General features: G+C 38.7%; 2 protein-coding genes across 3 annotated transcripts; one reads left to right on the top strand and one right to left on the bottom strand.

Moving 5' to 3' along the window:
- Positions 1 to 225: 225 nt before the first annotated feature.
- Positions 226 to 4,374, top strand: LOC108435172 (acidic mammalian chitinase-like). Its single transcript, XM_017710798.2, has 11 exons — positions 226 to 303; positions 650 to 679; positions 1,582 to 1,783; positions 1,897 to 1,953; positions 2,043 to 2,208; positions 2,608 to 2,732; positions 2,821 to 2,944; positions 3,035 to 3,220; positions 3,391 to 3,513; positions 3,621 to 3,759; positions 3,993 to 4,374. Exons 1-11 carry the CDS (start codon positions 279 to 281, stop codon positions 4,265 to 4,267), a joined length of 1,452 nt encoding a protein of 483 aa, XP_017566287.1. The 5' UTR covers positions 226 to 278; the 3' UTR covers positions 4,268 to 4,374.
- A 1,251-nt stretch (positions 4,375 to 5,625) lies between these two features.
- slc6a14 (solute carrier family 6 member 14) lies at positions 5,626 to 18,742 on the bottom strand. Of its 2 annotated transcripts, none has more exons than XM_017710807.2 (14): positions 18,657 to 18,742; positions 18,348 to 18,504; positions 16,024 to 16,155; positions 15,247 to 15,456; positions 13,608 to 13,743; positions 12,329 to 12,461; positions 11,014 to 11,154; positions 10,667 to 10,895; positions 9,644 to 9,769; positions 8,356 to 8,474; positions 8,056 to 8,155; positions 7,861 to 7,970; positions 6,617 to 6,784; positions 5,626 to 6,518 (listed from the first exon to the last, which is right to left on the bottom strand). In XM_017710807.2, exons 1-14 carry the CDS (start codon positions 18,726 to 18,728, stop codon positions 6,381 to 6,383), a joined length of 1,971 nt encoding a protein of 656 aa, XP_017566296.1. In that variant the 5' UTR covers positions 18,729 to 18,742; the 3' UTR covers positions 5,626 to 6,380. The 2 variants fall into 2 exon arrangements, with proteins under 2 accessions (XP_017566296.1, XP_017566306.1); XM_017710817.2 differs by having other exon boundaries at positions 15,295 to 15,456.
- Between the last annotated feature and the right edge of the window lie 326 nt (positions 18,743 to 19,068).

Genomic DNA, 19,068 nt, shown 5'->3' with positions numbered 1-19,068 from the left:
AATATATGCTTGTGACCTCAGACCTCTCCCAAGTGCCTGTGTTTAAGATGGGTTTTGAAATATCAGCGATACATTGTTCCTTGAGAACAAGGGCAGATGAAGTTTATCAGCTAAACAATGAAACATGTCTGGAACATTATCGTTGTTCAAACTCTTTAAAAGTGCTGACGGATGTCAGCTGGGTAAAATGTGTGTGAAGGAGAACAGAACAAGGAAAGTGGTGTCGCCCAGGGCTATATAAAGGGGGAGATTCCTTCTGGGTGTTGTACACAGGCAACATGGGCAAGCTTCTGGTTTGTGTTGGTAAGTTGCAATATGCCTTCATACTTTTGAGCAACCATTTTACCACACATTGTACCTTGTGACTACAGAAATATGACTACAGGCCTTGTCAGGATGCTAAAAAATCTCTTTTCCTGTATATTGCAGCAATTAGACCACTACTATTGACATTTTACTATCTAACAGCTTGGCTGCAGTATTACCGGGAACTTGAAAAAGTGAATGTTACTTTAATTCTAGGGTCTACAGTGGCTAGCTGCAATGAGTATTCAGCGCGTTTCTATGAAATTGAACTGCTTTTTGTCTATGACTGGTCGTCATGCTTGATAGGAGAAATAATGTACATTGTCTTGTTTTTATTTTCTAGGACTGGCTCTCCTGCTGCATGTGCAGCTAGGTAAGTTCCTTGTATCAAAAGCTTTCAGAATCTTAGTTGGTTCTCCTTGTTGATGGTTTTATATCTCTTCATGTGACCATTGTGCCTCCGTAAAAAGTATAGTCAAGGTAGAAAATACTTTAGTAACTGTAATTTGTAACTATTCTTAAATATTATTGTTGAAGATATATACTTTACTCAAGGAAAAGTGAAATTGCATACTTTTACTCACTTAAATGCATCTTACTCTTTACCAAAGTAAATCTCCATGAGACAAAGACCGTGAGGTTTTTACTCACTCAAGTTCCAACATATTTTGATCTTTTTAAATTATGAAACTGCCCACAGTTATGCCAATTTGTTTACTAGTTTGGACCATGCTTTCAACATATAACACTAAAATGTCCAAGTCAGCGGTCCACCAATACATTTATTAGCTTGAGGATTTAAACATCATTCACACCATGCCAGTTTTGGTGATCACGACCTGCAGATAAGTTGACTCTTGTTGTGAGAGTAGGGTGAACAATATGAAAAATTGTATCTTCACAAATGTGTGACACATTCATTTTTATTTGTTAAACCATTCCCTTTTTACCTTTGAATAAGTGAAATTTTGACTTTGTCCTCAGTACATTTTTGGTGTCACAGCAGTTGTTGTTAGCTAATCATTGGAAGGTTGAGAAAATAGATAGAGGTTGGGATCAGTTAATTGTACTATATTTATAACATTCAGGAATGGCACAGAGACAAAAATACATTTGTTTGGCCATAATACAAAAACAACACTGTTTTGTGTCACCAAGTAATCTTTTTCTATTATATTAGCCTTGTAGCTCCACTGCAAAACTAATTCTTTCCCAGAATTGTCAAACCGAATCCCTTACCCTCTCATTTTCTTCATCTTAATTCCTTATACCTAGGATCCTCCTACATCCTGTCATGTTACTTCACCAACTGGGGACAGTACCGACCTGGAGCAGGAAAGTACTTCCCTACCAACGTTGACCCATGCCTGTGTGACCATCTGATCTATGCTTTTGCTGGCATGAACAACAATGAGATTGCTACCTACGAGTGGGATGATGTCAAGCTCTACGGCGAGTTCCAGGCCCTGAAGAACCAGTATGACAGCTTACTTTGTTTAGAGTTGATATCCAGCCAAGCTGATTGATTCATTTTTCTTCCCACTTTTGATCAAAATGTTGACGGCTGAATGCTCTTTGTGTTTTCAACAGGAACAGCAACCTGAAGACCCTTCTGGCTATTGGTGGCTGGAACTTTGGGACTGCCAAGTATGTAAAGCCTTGAGTATAACCTGATTATAATGGTGCAGAATGCACTTTCCCAATTCTTATTCATTCATTTATTCACTCTCTCTCAGGTTCTCTGCTATGGTGGCTTCTTCTGCTAATCGTCAGACCTTCATCAGCTCTGTGATTAAGTTCCTGAGGCAGTATGAGTTCGATGGTCTGGACATTGACTGGGAGTACCCTGGATCCCGTGGGAGCCCTGCTCAGGACAAACAGCTCTACACCACTCTTGTGCAGGTAGGCACTAGCATCCTGATAATGTACTACACAAGTTGTGAACCCTTGTTTTGGAGGACGTAGTGCTTAGAGATAGTTGTGATTGGCTGAGAGGCACGTCAACAATGGTCAATTAAGCAATAAATTAATTAAATAAGATGACAACACACTGACATACGATCAGCTATGCAGTCTCTGCAGTTACTATATATTGTTGTTGTTGTTTACAGTCTCTCTTTAATTGGTTTACATCTGTGTTTTTATGTGCAGTTGTTCGGTGTCCTAAAAGTACAAATACTGCCCACTATATATTCAGAAAAGCACTGTGATTTATCACATTAATGACAACATCTCAGCATATTGCTTTAGACCAATTATTTTCTGCTTACCCACATTACCATATATGTCTCTTTATAATAGGAAATGATGGCTGCTTTTGTGGCTGAGGGAAAGCAGACCAACCGTCCTCGTCTGATGCTGACTGCTGCTGTCTCTGCTGGCAAGGGCACCATTGATTCTGGATACCAGATTGCCCAGATTGGCCAGTTTGTACCCCTTCTTGATTCATTCTAGGCATTCTGACATACAATGTTACAACAAGCTGACTACAAAATCCATCTATTCTCTATGTAGGGTTCTGGACTATTTCCATGTCATGACCTACGACTTCCATGGTTCTTGGGAGACACAGACTGGAGAGAACAGCCCTCTGTACCAGGGACCAGCTGATCAGGGATCTTACATCTACTTCAATGTCGTATGTGTTCCTTCTATGGACATAACCAGAACAAAACTAGTCTCTGTCTGAATTCTGTTGTGTTCTAAGTGCCTTCCTCCACCGCTTCAGGACTATGCTATGAACTACTGGAAGAGCAATGGTGCTCCTGCCGAGAAGCTGCTTGTTGGTTTCCCCACCTACGGACACACCTTCATGCTGGCCAGCTCTTCCGAAACTGGTGTTGGAGCTCCCACTAGAGGACCTGGACCTGCTGGAACCTATACCAGACAGTCTGGATTCTGGGCTTACTATGAGGTGAGGATTTTACAAAGAGTGCAGCTGTGTCTTGAAATGTAATGTCTTCAAAAATTGCACAGAAGAAGAATGATTTGGACATGGTTCTGGCCTGGATGTTCAATTCTAGAAAAACCTGTAATTGGTATAGATGCTTTCTATACCAATAACCTATAATGTTCTCGTTCTAGATTTGTACTTTCCTGTCTCAAGGAGCCACTCAGGCATGGGATACTCCCCAGGATGTGCCATATGCCTACAACAGCCAGAACATCTGGGTTGGATATGACAACATCAAGAGCTTCCAGATCAAGGTAAATTTCCTAGTATATGTTATACCATTTATAAATTATCCACTTTATTCAAAAATATAAACTTTGAGGTCTGTCAACAAGTACTTTCCATTTCCAATGTCCCACAGATTGACTGGCTGAAGAAGAACAACTTCGGAGGTGCTATGGTGTGGTCTCTGGATTTGGATGACTTCAGTGGTACCTTCTGTAACCAGGGCAAATACCCCCTGATCAACACCCTGAAGAGTGGCCTGGGAACTGGCCAGAGTGCGTCACTTAGAACACTTAGAACTGTATATTACTGTTCAAATGTTTGGAATGACTCATCACATCTACAGCTCTGTCCATCATTCTGAATTCATCGACCAAACTGGTTTCATATTACTGAGAATAATGATTCCAAACTATTGAATAGTAATTTCAAACTGTAACTAATAGTAACAAAGGACGATCATATTACTTGTTCTGACACTCCCTCTCTTTCTCTTCCTCCACTGCAGGTTGCTCTGCCCCTGCCAACCCCTTGCCCCCTGTCACTGCTGCCCCAGCTCAGCCTAGCAGTGGCGGCAGCGGAAGCAGCAGCAGTGGCGGCAGTGGAAGCAGCAGCAGTGGCAGCGGAGGCAGCGGCTTCTGTGCTGGCAAGACTAACGGATTGTACCCCGACCCTACCAACAAGAACAACTTCTACAACTGCAACCAGGGCAAGTCTTACCTTGAGCACTGTGCCACTGGCCTGGTCTTCGATGCTAGCTGCTCTTGCTGTAACTGGGCTTAAATCCTCATTTAGAACTTAGCATGCCAGCAGGCAGCTCTTGATGTGATTCATCTGTTTGGTGCTTAGTCATATTAGTCTCCGTTTAAAAATAAAACTAGCAAACCCTGGCTCTGTCTCCTGTCCTTATTGTTTTGTGTGTTGCTTCCATCAAAGTGTAATCAAACAAAATTAATAACTGTAAGTATTTACCATCTAATGTTTAGTATATGATTATGTACTTCATATCCATTGAGAGGGAGTCAATTTATTATGTGTCCATTTTTATTACAAATACAAATCAAATGCTTTTGTGCTTATGACTCAAACAAAAATGACACAAAAAACACGGGAGACCCCAAAACACTGATTTTAACAGCATTTAAAAAATCTTTCATTTCAGATAATAAAACATACAACAAGGATTTTAAACCGAAGCTTGATGTTATATACATAATTGAATAAAATAAAATACTTGACACCTAACTACAACAGTAAGGCACCATCCAGGGCCACCAGCCACTTCATAAGGATCACCATTCTTGTACTGGGCTTTCAGAACAGCATGGTTTCAATGAGGTGCTAGAAACAGTCCTTTAAGATTCTGGATTATATTGACATCCTTTAATTTCAGTAAATCTCATCCTACCGTCTGCGGAAATCCCAGTTCATCAGATCTTTAATTGTCTGGTTAGGGTGAGCTTGTGCCCACTGTGGCCTCGGATTCCTGTTCTTGGCTGAGAGGAGCGTAGTTGAACAACTGCTATTATAAAAGGCAGACAATGACTTAAAAATTAAAGTTTTAAATATTAAACATGGGGGACTACTGATGTCATACAGTGTTGTACAATAAGCTACATGAATGAAAAACATAGAAAACATACATCTTGACATGACTGTGTGCACTGGGCTAGTACAGATTTATAGTATGCCCATATTTCTTATACACATTGGCTAACCACATTAGCTGCGCTCCAAGGCCTAGGCTGCAGCTGAGATATAGCGGGTCCTTGGTAGGATGACCCTATGAAGACTCCTCCTTAGTAGCTGATTGGTCATACAAATGGAACAGTCCTAACGAAGGTCCTGTCTCTTGTAATTGCAGCATGAAACTTATGAGGGAACTGGTAAGAGAAAATGGAGCTCATTGCATTGTGTTTGTTGCTATGGTAGTTAATATGCCAATGTGTAGTGCAATAAACTACATATACACAAGTACTTCTGATTAAAATACGATATATGGACTAATGCTTCAATCAATCATTTTACACTTCATAAGGTAATGAAGACGAATTCAAGAACGCAAACAACTTGCATTTTAAAATAAGCTCTGCTCCAGCGGTTGAGTTTTCTGCCATTTCTGTGGTGCTGTTTTTTTTTCCTTTGTGACATTCGTGTGCAGAGAACTGTGGGTAGCTGAAGGCCTGGAAAGATACATCAGTTGCGTCCTCGAAATCACTCAGAACATAGGTTGCATCTCTAGGCTATATAAGAAGGGTCTTTCACTTTGTAACAACCTATGGTATAGTGGCTGAGAAATGCAGTCATTGTTGTCCATCAAATGGTGTTGACAGGTACACTATAACCCTCTACTTTAAGTTCTGCCTTCGCAATGTGTTGGACTGGTTTAGAAATCATAGAACTTTCTCATGTTTGTCCCCAGAAGTTCTCGTTATGAGAACAGAACTGGCCTTGCAGGACTAATTGCATGACTTTGCAGGTGTACAGGTGTTTCTAATAAAGTATGTTGTGACATACATTGGACGTTTTTATATTAATAGATCATAATTCTATAATTAGTTAATTTCTATAAGTGAGTTGCATGCCTGATGTTATATTTAATATAAAAAACCTTGTTATCTCTTCACTGAAATTCCAGTTATTTCATACTGAATCTGAGAAGACAGATTGTGATTTCCTCCAGAAAGGTATCTGAACAAGTCTTTATGTTTAAAACTGAAAACTGAAGCTAATTATGACTTGTTTCTAGCAATTGTGCTCAAACTTTTGACTGGAATTGTGTATGGGAGGAATAACAGGTGATGCTGTACAATCCAGCAAGTGTTGTAAACTTTACAGCTTTAAACAAGCTGAATAAAAAATGTACAAAATACAACCATTTACAAAGAATGGTATCTTACAGTCGGGTGCTATTTTTGTTTGAGATCACATAGACATTTGCGTCGTTCATCCCTGCTTGGCCATAGCGTTCGTTTCTGTGGCATTCCAGGTAAGGACCCCAGTCCTTGGTGGGGGAGCACACTGACTTGAGACGCTACAAGAAAAATGAATCATGAAATTGGAGCAGAAGAACATATAAACTCCTAATGTATTTGTGCTATTTTTATAAGGTGCATCAGAGTTCCCTCTTACCTGCCAGGGGTTTCCACTGGCCTTCACAAGCTTCCAGACTGCCACAATTGGGATCCACACCAGGCAGAAGACAGTCATGCACCAGCCCAGAGCAATGCCCCACTGTGGATACTCAACCGAGCCATATGTGGGCGCCGTGAATGTGTACAGTGACCAGCCGAGAATGACCTGCACAAACATAACTGATTAATAATAATAAGCCTTATTTTACTTATTTAGCATCTTTTGTGTTTACAAGTGGACCCCAAAGTGCTTCACATGGTATGTAAATAAAACATAAAATGCATAATTGTTTAACAGAAGTAAAAAAGTAAACTCTTATATCTTGCAAGTGTGCAAAAACACAGAGCACAAGACCACAACAGCAATGTTATACAGGGCCACAAATATCATTGGTTGAAGAAGCTTGTAATGCTCAATATGGCATCTGTTTACAAGGAAAACTGTTGGTTGTACTGGTCTATGTACAGTTGTTGGTTCTGTTTTATTCTGGTTTGTCATGTCTGTCCCCCAATCTATCCGTGTTGGATCTATGACCCTCGACCATCTTGACTATGACCCTGGATTTGCCCAAAATAAACGTTGGTTATCTCTGCATATGTGCCCGCCTCCTCGCTCCCCGTCACATTATAAAAAGATGCTTTAGCTTTTAATCCACAGCACAAGCAATTGGCAAGCAAAACATTAATTAATATTAGCAAAAGGTTTTAATTCTTTATGTAAAATTTAAGTTATATGTCAAAATTTTGCGAGTAGGAATTATATTTTCAGTTATACCATTTACCCAAAATTCTAAATTTAACTAAATAAAATAATTTTGTGAAATTATTGAAATGTAAAGTAAAAACCTCTGTTCACAACCTTCCTATTTTTATTTTGTCGGAACAAAACCTTGTATCTCGAAAATGGTAACTTTACAGGAGAAGGAAAAAACATGCTTTGCTTTTAATGCAAGTCAAAGGAACTAGACATTTTTCCAAGTAATTTTAAGGCATTGGTTTTTGTCCATTCATCATGAAATTTACAAAGAATGTAAAGAAAAACATGCATTTTCAAACTATGGACAAAAATGGAGATACAAGTTTTTGTTCTGACAGCAGCAACATGCTGACAACTGGCAGTTAAAATCCTCTATAAGGCAAACAAATGTTACTACCAACACAAGCACTATGCATGTTACTACCAACACAAGCAGTATGCATTTGCATGGTTGATCTGAGAGGTTGAGTTTATAGTATACGCACAAGGAGAACGACAGGAGTGATGAAAAACCAACAAGCTCTCCACCAGATCCAAAAGAGGGCGTGCTTGGTCCCTATCATCATCTCAATGTCTTTGATGAACCGGTTCCCTCCTGAAAACAGAATTCCAGCTCAGGAATAAAGGCAGGCCAGTGTGGGACAAGATCAGCAAAACAACATTTGAAGCCATAAACTGACCATATATGCAGGATAGCCCAAAGACTTCCAACAGTCCAGCAACCAGAAGAATCCATCCAGCACAGAAGGTATCAATCAGGTTCACCCAGTATATACCTGCCTTTAGTAAGAACATTTTATTACTAATGTTGTATGACAGGTTCCTTTCAGTTATACAGACTTCATTTTTTGCATTTTTAAAAAAGTTTATGTTCCTTGTTTATCCATTATAAGGAAAAGAACATATCAAACTTTATGTATTATACTTCAGTTTATTTGAATATTGCATGGTGAAAGTTTACTGAGAAAACTGATACTTACCCCAGTGACACAGGGCAAGCCAAGCAGGAAGAGAACTATGCAGATGAGAACAGTAATGAGGCCTCGTTTGGCTTTCAAGACTTTAGGATAGGCATCCTGGAGACACGTTGTGATGACCTCTGCCAGATAGATCACACGTTAGTCAGATGTTTGAATGGGGGTTATTGACATTCTGCAGGAAGTGCTTTCAGATACAGTGGCCACATATTGGCTTGCAAAGGCCACAACAAGACCAAAACTGACATGAAAACATCATACATTTGTATTCATGTTCAGAAACTAGGTCATGTTTATTAGTGTGAACTGAGCAGATGAAGATCATCCAGCTGGCTTTACACAGGCAACTTTAGATGCTTTAGACCTACAAGAATCCAAATTGCACTTGAGTTACATAATGTAAAGCAGAGGTACACAACTCCAGTTCTGGAGCGCCAGTGTCCAGCACAGTTTGGAGGTTTCCCTGCTCAAACAAACCCACTAAACCTGCCAACTAATAGGCAGAGTGTAATCAAGGGTGTTTGTGTGGGTAATTCACGGATCTGGACACTGGCCCCCTAGGAGCTTGCATCCTGCAACTCACTTGAAACTCAGTTGCAACAGCTGCAAGCATTTCAACTTTTTTCATGAAAAAGTTTCATGAAACAATCCAATCAAAGCTAGTCCAAAAGGTGACAAAACCATGCCATCACGTCAATTCATGTAATTTAAAACAACTGATTTCGGATAGTCTGCCCTGAGATGGACTGGCGACCTGTCCAGGGTGTATCCTGGCTTCCCCCCGAAGACTGCTGGGATAGGCTCCAGCACCCCCCCGCGACCCTGACGGACAAGCAGCTTAGAAAATGGATGGATGGATGGATGGATGGATGATTTCGGACAAGAAATATATCAGCCGGTTTAAAAAGAAGCCCCTGCTGCATCTCAAGCTGCCACACTATACATACTACATTAATAAATGCACTGCTAATGGTGCTTTTTTAACATGCTACTTAGTATGGCAGTGCCCCACCCAATAGTAAAAACCCTAGATAGACAGATAAAAGATAGATATATAGAACAGTATAAAACAGCAGTGAAAGCAGAAAAAATACACAAAGATGACTAAAAAGCTTCATATTGGTAAATTACACCTTGTGGAAGACTTTATAGTGACAATAATATAGTGTAACAAAAACCGGGGCAATGATATAGGGTATAAAAACAGAACACATACATGCAATTTGTACTGAGCATATTTATACCTGCTTGGCAAGGAAAGTATTTGCATTTCATTCTCAGAAAATCTCACCTATTCCTGCAAACTGGGAGTCTAAACCGAGAGTTATGAGCATGAAGAAGAACAGGATGGACCACAGTGGGGATATGGGAAGTTTGGAGAGGGCATCAGGATAAGCAATGAAAGCCAGTCCAAAGCCTTAAATAGAGAGGATGAAAGTCACTAGGTGTGAACAAATGGGTTCAAAAGCATAGTAATGCTATAATGCTATAAAACACATCAATTGCATTTGAGTTTTGGCTATTTGGTTACTGCCATTAACAAAAAACATTCACCATTGTCTGCTTCATACCATCTTTTTTGTAATAAATTGAATTAATTACATTTGTAATTTAGTGGTGTTGATAGGAACCATATGTCTCAAATGCTTAATGCCTCAAAAAGCTTCCTCACAGAAAGATATTACATAACAAGTTTAAAATTCAGTGCCTGATGACTGAGACATTATTTTACGATAGTTTTGATATCTGCTATTTTGATATTTGATATTTTAGAGCAGGAAGTGATACTGCATCCCTGTCTCATGTTGAGCACTTAGATTCCATTGTAGATTTCAAGTAAATATGTCCAAAAATCATTGTGTAACATTAAAAACTTTCACTACCACAACACAATTTTCTGCAATTCAGTAAACTTTGTTGTGTTTTAATGAATAATATTATGATTTTATGTATCTGTTCATTCTATGTTTACTGTATTATGTTTTTGCTGTTTTTTAGAGTTATGCTCACAATTAGCTAAAGTTGTCAATGCTGAAACGTGGTAAAGTTTCAGTTGAGATATTGTTTTGGTAGTGGCAAAATAGAATGTTTCATAATTTATTTTAATATAGTAAATATATTTCATGTATAGGTTTACTCAAAGCAAAATGACTTTCCTCTAAAGTCCAAGTCAGTTAAAAGTCTGAAATGTTTTCAGCTCTAATTTTGAACGAATTCGGTTGAATGATCTATATAGAAATTTTGAAACATAAGCAAAATTCTCCTTCTCCATGTGTGACAGAGAAAGAGTGAGAGAGAGTGAGAGTGCACTTACCAGCCTGTGCTACCTCTGAAACTGGCTTGCCATAGACATGCGCCATGTGTCCGAGGATGGAGAAAATGGCAAAGCCAGCAAAGATGCTGGTGCTGCAGTTTGTGATACAAACAATGATGGAGTCTTTGTAGCAGTTATTATGAAATTTGTTGTAGGAAGCTAATGCGGTTAAACCGCCCCATGCAATAGACAGGGAGAAAAATATCTGAGTGGCTGCATCCTTCCAGACCTGTGTGATGAAAGAAAGCACACTGAGACGACAGGAGAAGCTTATTAGGGAAAAGTGACAAATACAAAAGCTGCACAATAAACTAGGGGTAAATCTAACGCTGAATCTTTTTGCTTGCCTCAGCTTCAGACAGTTTGGTGAGGTTGGACTGGGAGCCGATGTAATACTCAATGCCGTTTCTTGCACCTTCCAAAGTGACGCCACGTATCAGCAGGATCAGCAGGACAGCATATGGAAACGTGGCTGTGAAATACACCACCTGAATATATACACAAAATGAATGTATGACACAGAGTGGCCCCAAAAGTATTTGAACAATTTAACAACTGGAAAGCTTTTAGCACAACATCAAATTAACAGTTAACTCTCTGGGGAGAAAGCCTGTAGAAGAATTTCAAACAGACTGCACTAAGGGTTCTGTAGAGTACAGAGGTGGAAATGTTTTTCTTACAGTAGAGTGAGTAAGTTTGTGTTCATTGATGAATGTATTTTGGATTCAAACCTGCAGTCTGCATAGAATCTGTTCAACAATAATGACCTGAAACTCACCTGATGTCTAATGAGAGAATACCTTGCCAAAAAAAATTGATGGCCTTGGAATAGCCTATCTGGAATAAATCCTACTTGGTTTAACATGTTGCTTCCTAACACAATAAATGTAATGCATTTTTAAGTATGACACCTATGAATGATACATTTTAAGGCCACTAGTCAGACATTGTGGTAGGAATCATAACACCCACCTATTCCAATCAACCAATTTTTAATGCATTAACAGTGATTTGTTATCATTACTACTTTTAAAAAGCAGAATGCGTGAGCCATTTTTCTTATTTACACTGTTTTACTGATTGATTTATTTATTAGGTGAGAGTGGGGTACAATCTAAGGCATCATAAAACGTACTCAGAAGTTATTTAACATGGTTATAAAGGCCTGAGAAGAACCAAATATATGTCCAATTGCTATCAAAACGAGCCAACAATGTCACTGCAGTAACGTCATGTTTTTTGATGAGAGTTCACTCTTGTATTATTTTAAGCTTGCTATTTTGTCCATATTAAAATGAAGTCTGGTATAGAGCTGCTTCCATTGTTTTCCATTTCTAACAACCTACTGACTAGGCTGTTGCCTGAATTCACAGTCAGCGACATATCTAGAACTTCCAAAAAGCCTAGAGTGATGTTTTCTCTCACAAAGCTGGCCCAACCTCTTGGAAATCAAAGCATGATTAGTTGATTCTTCTGTCACTTTCTAATTATTAATTTTTCCTCTGTCACTTTGTAATTTTACATTTTTAATGTTTAGTTCCCAGAAATCATTAGGCCTTCTCTGACAGCTTATAAGGCCCTGAGGTTTCCCTCCTGATATTACTGGACAAGTAGACTCGGGATTTTTGAAGAATCATTAAGTAATATATTGGAAACACTCACTTTGCCTGAGGACTTGATGCCTTTGAAGAGAGCTGCCGCAATCAGGATCCAGCCCAGCAGCAGGCAGAGGGCCAGATGCCACACTACCGGCCCCGTCTCATCCATACTACTGGTGCGCTGCAGGGCCACCACACTAAAGGACAAAGCCTTGAGGTCATTTTAAAATAATGCCAATGTTACACAAGCTTGTCAGACAGATGGAAGCTGACCAGCACAGGAACACCACTGATCAGGTGATGGACCATGCTCAGCACAGCAGTGGTCCAGACATGTTACACCAAGTGGGATGGACATGTTGAGCTGATGTGATTGTATCAGACACAGTAGTGTTGGAGTTTTTAACACACTGTCTACACTCATTGGCTGCTTTATTAGATTTGCTTTGTAGGTATAAAGTTAAAATGTGCAGCTGATCTTTTTAGATGCAAAGCACCTCACAGACCTGACTTACTCACTCGATCACTCACATTCAACAAGCTAAAAAAATCTCCACAAGGGGGTGCCATTAGCTGTCAAAAAGCTTTTGAAGCCTCATAACAGCACTGCTTTGCAAATAATTTGTGTCAGTCATCCTCTAGAAAACACTGTTATGCCTGATACACTCATATCAGGACAATGCTCCACTACCTAAATAACATCTGGTCAGTAGTGGTCCTGTGGTGGTTCCTTTCCATTGATGGATGGGGTAGAGAATGCAGCAGTAGATGTCCTACAGGTATTTGAGATATATATCTGCTAATTTATCTTCCCACTGACAGCGCCTCCTTAAAATGCATTTTTGCCGCTGCTTGCAACAACATAAGCATATGCAAATGAGTGGACTGGTTGAGTGGTAACATGTTGATTGGGTGGCTGGACATTCCCCCCCTTTGTATTGTCTTGGAGAACAGTTTTGAAGTAAATGCATCCTAAAGTCTGAAATTCAGTGTGTGCCTGTCGCTTAATATATTTTCTGCAAATAAGTACTTTTTTGTAAATTAAAATTTAGATTTTATGTGTGTACAGCTGTTCAAAGCTGTGTCTGCTAGTCATGTACTGGCTAGCGTTTAGCTGAAACTGTCACTACTGAAACAGTCACTACCAAAACACTTGGTAGTGTTATGACTGTTTTGGTAGTAACAAAGTAATTTATTTGAATAAAATAAGCATAATTAAGGTATAGGGTCATTCAAAGCAAAAGGATTTCTGTCTAAAGTCTAAGTCAGTTAAAAGCCAGAAATGTGTTTAACCAATTCGGTAGAAGGATTCGTATACACACTCATACATGAAGTATACTCACTCCCAGTAGCGCTCACTGGGGCTCTGTAATGGCACACTAGCTAAGAACTCTTCTAAGCAGCTCTGATTCCCATCAGCAATCATGCTCGTGTTCACAGCCATTAGACTCCCATTGTAAGCAGTCATGTTGCAATATTCTGTTGAGACAGAAAAGTGAACAGTTTTAAAGTAGTATGCTGGAATTGTTTTATGCTTAAGCAATAAAATAGCAGAAACCCACAAAAAAGAAAAATGGGAAAAGAGATCTCCTTAATATCTATGTAGTTTCTGCTAGACAACAAGAAGATCAGATGAAAAGACAAAGGAGACTTTTGCTTAAAGGTGCATGAGTCAAAATAAAAGGATACACAAACTCCTAGTGGTTAAACAGGTGAGCTACAACAGTGCTGGAACTTTTTTTGGAAGTTCATCTAGAGTTTGCCAGCATTACCGAGCATTGCCACGACTTTTCTTCCTGGTGATGAGGTAGGTCGTTTTTTTATTAAGGATATTGCCTTTTAACATTATTTAGATAGATATGATGCTTGATGAGGAGATACTCAAAGTATACACAACACTTTTTAAAACCTTCAGCTCTTCACATTGTGTGCCAGCTTTTCCATAGCTTACAACCAATTGTTAACAACCAGTAAATACCATGGCTATGGACTAATTTATCTCAGGGTGGTTGTGTTTGCCTTCAGGAAGCAAGCTAAAATAGATAAGCATAAACAAAGGGCTACAAAACTGCTGTCCCCTGGCAAAGTATTGATTTATTTTAATAGCCGAATTCCGATAACATGCCATTACATTTCATTTATTCAGAGGGACGTTTCATCCGGTCATGCTATTCAAGTACTGAGCAAGCATCAATGTCCAGTGTCTCTTTTGTCCAGGGGGCATTCCAAAGCTGCAAACTTATACACACTTGGCATTTGGTTCTTACTGATTTGCTGCTCAAGGATAGTCTAGAGTGTCCTTGCTGTTTGTCTTTGTAATGAGCTATACTGAACCAAACATCACCTCTGCAGCAGTATTTAAGGTGGAAAGAAAACACAGAATAAGAAGCCAACTTTGACCTTATTTAGTTTTCTTTGTTACTTGCACATGAGTCTGATTACATCTCTCTGAAGATGATTCATCCAAAGCATTACCTCACTTGGCTCGCTGAGTGATTAAGATTTATTTACTTGATTGGGATGTAACATCGGTCAAATAATTCTTGCACATTTACATACAGTTTTTACTTTGCTGAAATGTTCAATCGTAATGCATATTTATAAGTAGTTCCCTACATAAAATGATAAGTAGGATATGCATATCCCTCCTGAATTTAAAGACCCTTTTTTCTAATTCTATATCTCCTAATATAGAATCTCCTATGTTATGATATTAACCATTAAGTCCCCTGGGCCACTAAAAAGTAACATATTAAGTATAAATGGCACTGGAAGTTTCTATCAGTGGTGGATGGTCACGTATTTTCCAGACATTCTTATTAAAGACATTTCTTTCACAAGGTTCAATATGAGGAGCAAATTTCCTTCCCTATAACCAGGTCCCAAAGAATGTTATCTGCTCATGCAAGATTAGATGGAATGCTTAACCTTTTGTGCAAATAGACACCCATTAGTGTGTGGTATTTGTACTTCTCAGCTAACCTGTCTGGTATGATTTTCCAGCCATGGAAAAAACAGTGCTTGACGAACCTCTAGCAGTGATGTTGCAATTCATGTCAGACCAGTTTGAGCAATCGCTCCATGGAAGCGGCTCCTGAAATGAGGCAAACAAGTAGTAGATACTATATGCGATGATGACGTTGTAGTAGATTGACACAAAAGTGCTGACCAGCATCATGGTAATGCCAACACCTGCAAAAAGATGCACAATTTCCACTTAAAATACAGTCAGCATTATTTGTCAGTACTAGAAGGCTGTCACTATTATATACTGGTAATTGAGTACTGACTATTTTGAAGATTAATCAAGTTAAAAATAAAAATCTTTAAAAATAGCACACACACACACACACACACACACACACACACACACATATATATATATATATATATATATATATATATATATATATATATATAATTTACACACAATATAAAGGCCAACAAACATTTTCAGATTATGTCAAAACTAAAAAAACAACAAAAATGGAGATACAAGGTTTTCTTCCGACAGCAGCGATATATATATATATATATATATATATATATATATATATATATATTTGGTTTCCACATAAACCTATACACTTGACAAAGTACATATTTCTTATAACCAGTTTCCTCTTTAGATTGAATGATTCTCCCTTTCAAGCAACACATTGTTTGAACCATCATTATCTATAAAAGGAAATGAAAACTCAAAGATGACAGAGGATATCAAGTGATTACTGATTAGACAGTAAAGAGATTGTGTCTTACCCTGGAAGATTGGCACAGCTTTCCACACGTTAATGGGTCCTTGGCTGCAGAACTGTCCTAAAGAGCTTTCCATGAAAAAGAGGGGCAGCCCCGCAACAGACAGCATGATTACATAGGGGATCAGGAAGGCCCCTGAGAAAAGAGAATCAAGGGACAGTTAGTATAGTGAAATAATCAGAAGTGTTTTATTATCCACTTACAAGGAACATCTTAGCTATAGCTCCCCCAGAGACAAACATAGTAACAAGTATATAAATAGAATACCGAAAGGGAGGAAAGGGAAAAGCCTCACAGAGTCTGTAGTTAAATATTACCTAACCTAATATTACCTTGGAATAATATACATGATCAGTAATGATTCTCTACTGGAGTCCAGTTTGAAGGTGCCCTCAATGGAAATGTTATAGGTATTTTGAACATGGACAAAACATAGTCTTGGGTTTTACAGAATACTGTGTAGTTTAGACAGTACTGGCTCTGCAGCCACCAGGGGGCTCTTAAGAACTTCTGAGTAAATACTGTAACATGATGCTGTCTAAGATGCTTGATTGAGGGGAAAAAACAGCTAGTACACAGGCTGTGAGCCAATGGCGTGAAGGAGGAGGAGTTGGCAAAAAATCATACCTAAATGTGTATAAAGTAATGCATATACAAAGGTAAATAATCAACATTTGTTAATTCTGCCACCAGCTTTTGGCCTTCAAGTCTTGGTCACACCAGATGCATGTAAAATGTGCCTGACAAAAAAAGTCAATTTACTTGTATGGGAAAGGATGTGAGGATGTGAAAAAGTTATCTACTTCTGGTAACATTCATTTTTGCTTTGCACTGAAGTTTACTGAAGTTCAACAGCCAATAGAAAACAAAAAGGCGGGCTGCATCTTCTTCTTATTGAAAAATACTAAACAGAGAAACTCCCCCTCAGTCAATAATGCTGCTTGTCACTTACAGACAAAAATCAAACTAGTCATCTGGCAAATTTTAACTGTTTACTCAACTATACGTCCCCTCCAAAAACACCTCATATCAGTACTGTCATAGTCGCCCGACTTTTGCTTTGCTCCACCTGCATATAAGTCAATGGAACCAGACTTTTTCCAAATAATTTTGGGTTGTTTCTTTTGGTCCATTTAATATGAAATTTACACACAATATAAAGACCAACAAACATTTTCAGATTATGTCAAAACTGAAAAACAACAAAAATAGAGATACAAGGTCATCTGGCTAATTTTAATCGTTTACTCAACTATACGTCCCCTCCAAAAACACCTCATATCAGTACTGTCATAGTTGCCTGACTTTTGCTTTGCTCCACCCACATGTAAGTCAATGGACTTTTGCTTAGCTCCACCCCCATAAAGTAAATAGTGAGGTGATGTTCAAGTGTGACTACAGATTCTGATTGAAAGTGTTGAGATCAATAATTATCTGTAATTTGTCATTTATTTCAAACCCAAATGAGCATCCAATCATCAGCAATACACAACTAGCCAGGTATACATGTATATAATGAAATTTACACACAATATAAAGACCAACAAACATTTTGTAGAGAACTTGTGGTCGTCATTATAGCTAGCAAGCTAGCTTGAATACATGCAAAAAAAAAATCCTGTTTAGACCCCCCAAAGGCTAGAGCTGGCCCTGAGTTCAGATTTAAGTCTTAAGTTTCATCTGGTTCTTAAAACCATCACACATAATTAAATGATTAAGATGTAAACAAATTTATCCACTCTAGAGAAACTTGCAGGAGAGTTGCTCACAGCAGTGGTGATAGGAAGAATTTAAAGAAGAATGTGAAGAATTTAAAGTTGCTGCTTAACAGAAAGTTAGTACATAATGGTTATGAATACATCATCTGATGCCTGAGACACTGTTTTACAATAGTTTTGAGACCAAAAATGTATTTTTATTTTTTTATATATTTGTAGTGGAGGAGTTCTAAGGCAAAATAGTCCCCAATGAAATCACATTTTTCTGGATTTATCACTATTTTGCCATTGTCGGCATTAAGTATAAGAACTTAGAAAACACACAGTAGGTTCACTGTTTATTTTGTACAATAAATCAAATGGCCTGATTAAATGCAGGTTGCAGCTAAACTCTGCTTGAAAGTAGCTCTCCAGGATCAGGGTTGGAGACCACTGGACTAGAGGATGACACAAACTGTGCAGCAATAGATGAGCTATTGTCTTTGACTTTACATCTGCAATATGGACCAACAAGTCAGGTGTGTCTAACAGAGTGGACAGTGAGTGGACACAAATAAAAATGGAAAAACTGTGTCTAGCTCATTCCATAAGGTGAACCTGCTCACTTACCTCCTCCGTGTTTGTATGTCAGATAGGGAAACCTCCACACATTTCCCAGCCCAACTGCATATCCAATCATAGACAGCAGGTACTCTTTCTTACTGTTCCAGTTTCCCCGGTCTGCATTCTCATCTCCACTCCCAATATGGGGGTCTGCATTCTTCTCCTACAGCAGTAATTAAGTTAGTGTGGATTATTACAGGATCAACAGACAGACATGGAATCTAAAGCATCACCACACAAACACCTGCTAGTTCACTCTAATTAAACATATTCAGCCTTTAATTTGCAACTGTGAACATACAAAGCAGCATTTACCTCGTCAGACACTGCAGGGTTTTTAAATACTAAATCCGAGATGTTGAACCCGTATTTCCTCATTTTCCTCATAAAGTAGCAATGAAAATCCTGGACAGCATGAATGAGAATAAAAACATTGCCTCGAGCGATGGAGTTTTATACCTCCTCCTCCTCCTCCCTCCACCTGAGGACACACACTAGGCTTGGCCATTTATGACAACACTTCACACCTGAGATCTTTACAGATTTCCTGGGCACTAGTTTGCGACTTAATAAATCAACGGAGATGCATTTTCTTCAATAGAACTTTTAACAGTCCTGCTAAGAACTTGAAGGCAATGTTTTAACAATAAAATCAATAATAAACAAAGGTGGCTCTATTCAAGTCACTTTACACTGTTTGCACTACTCTTACTCAATGGATGGTTCC

Source organism: Pygocentrus nattereri, chromosome 21 (genome assembly GCF_015220715.1).
Source record: "Pygocentrus nattereri isolate fPygNat1 chromosome 21, fPygNat1.pri, whole genome shotgun sequence".
NCBI classification, from domain to species: Eukaryota; Metazoa; Chordata; class Actinopteri; order Characiformes; family Serrasalmidae; genus Pygocentrus; species Pygocentrus nattereri.
This window is presented reverse-complemented; position numbering and strand designations above follow the sequence as displayed.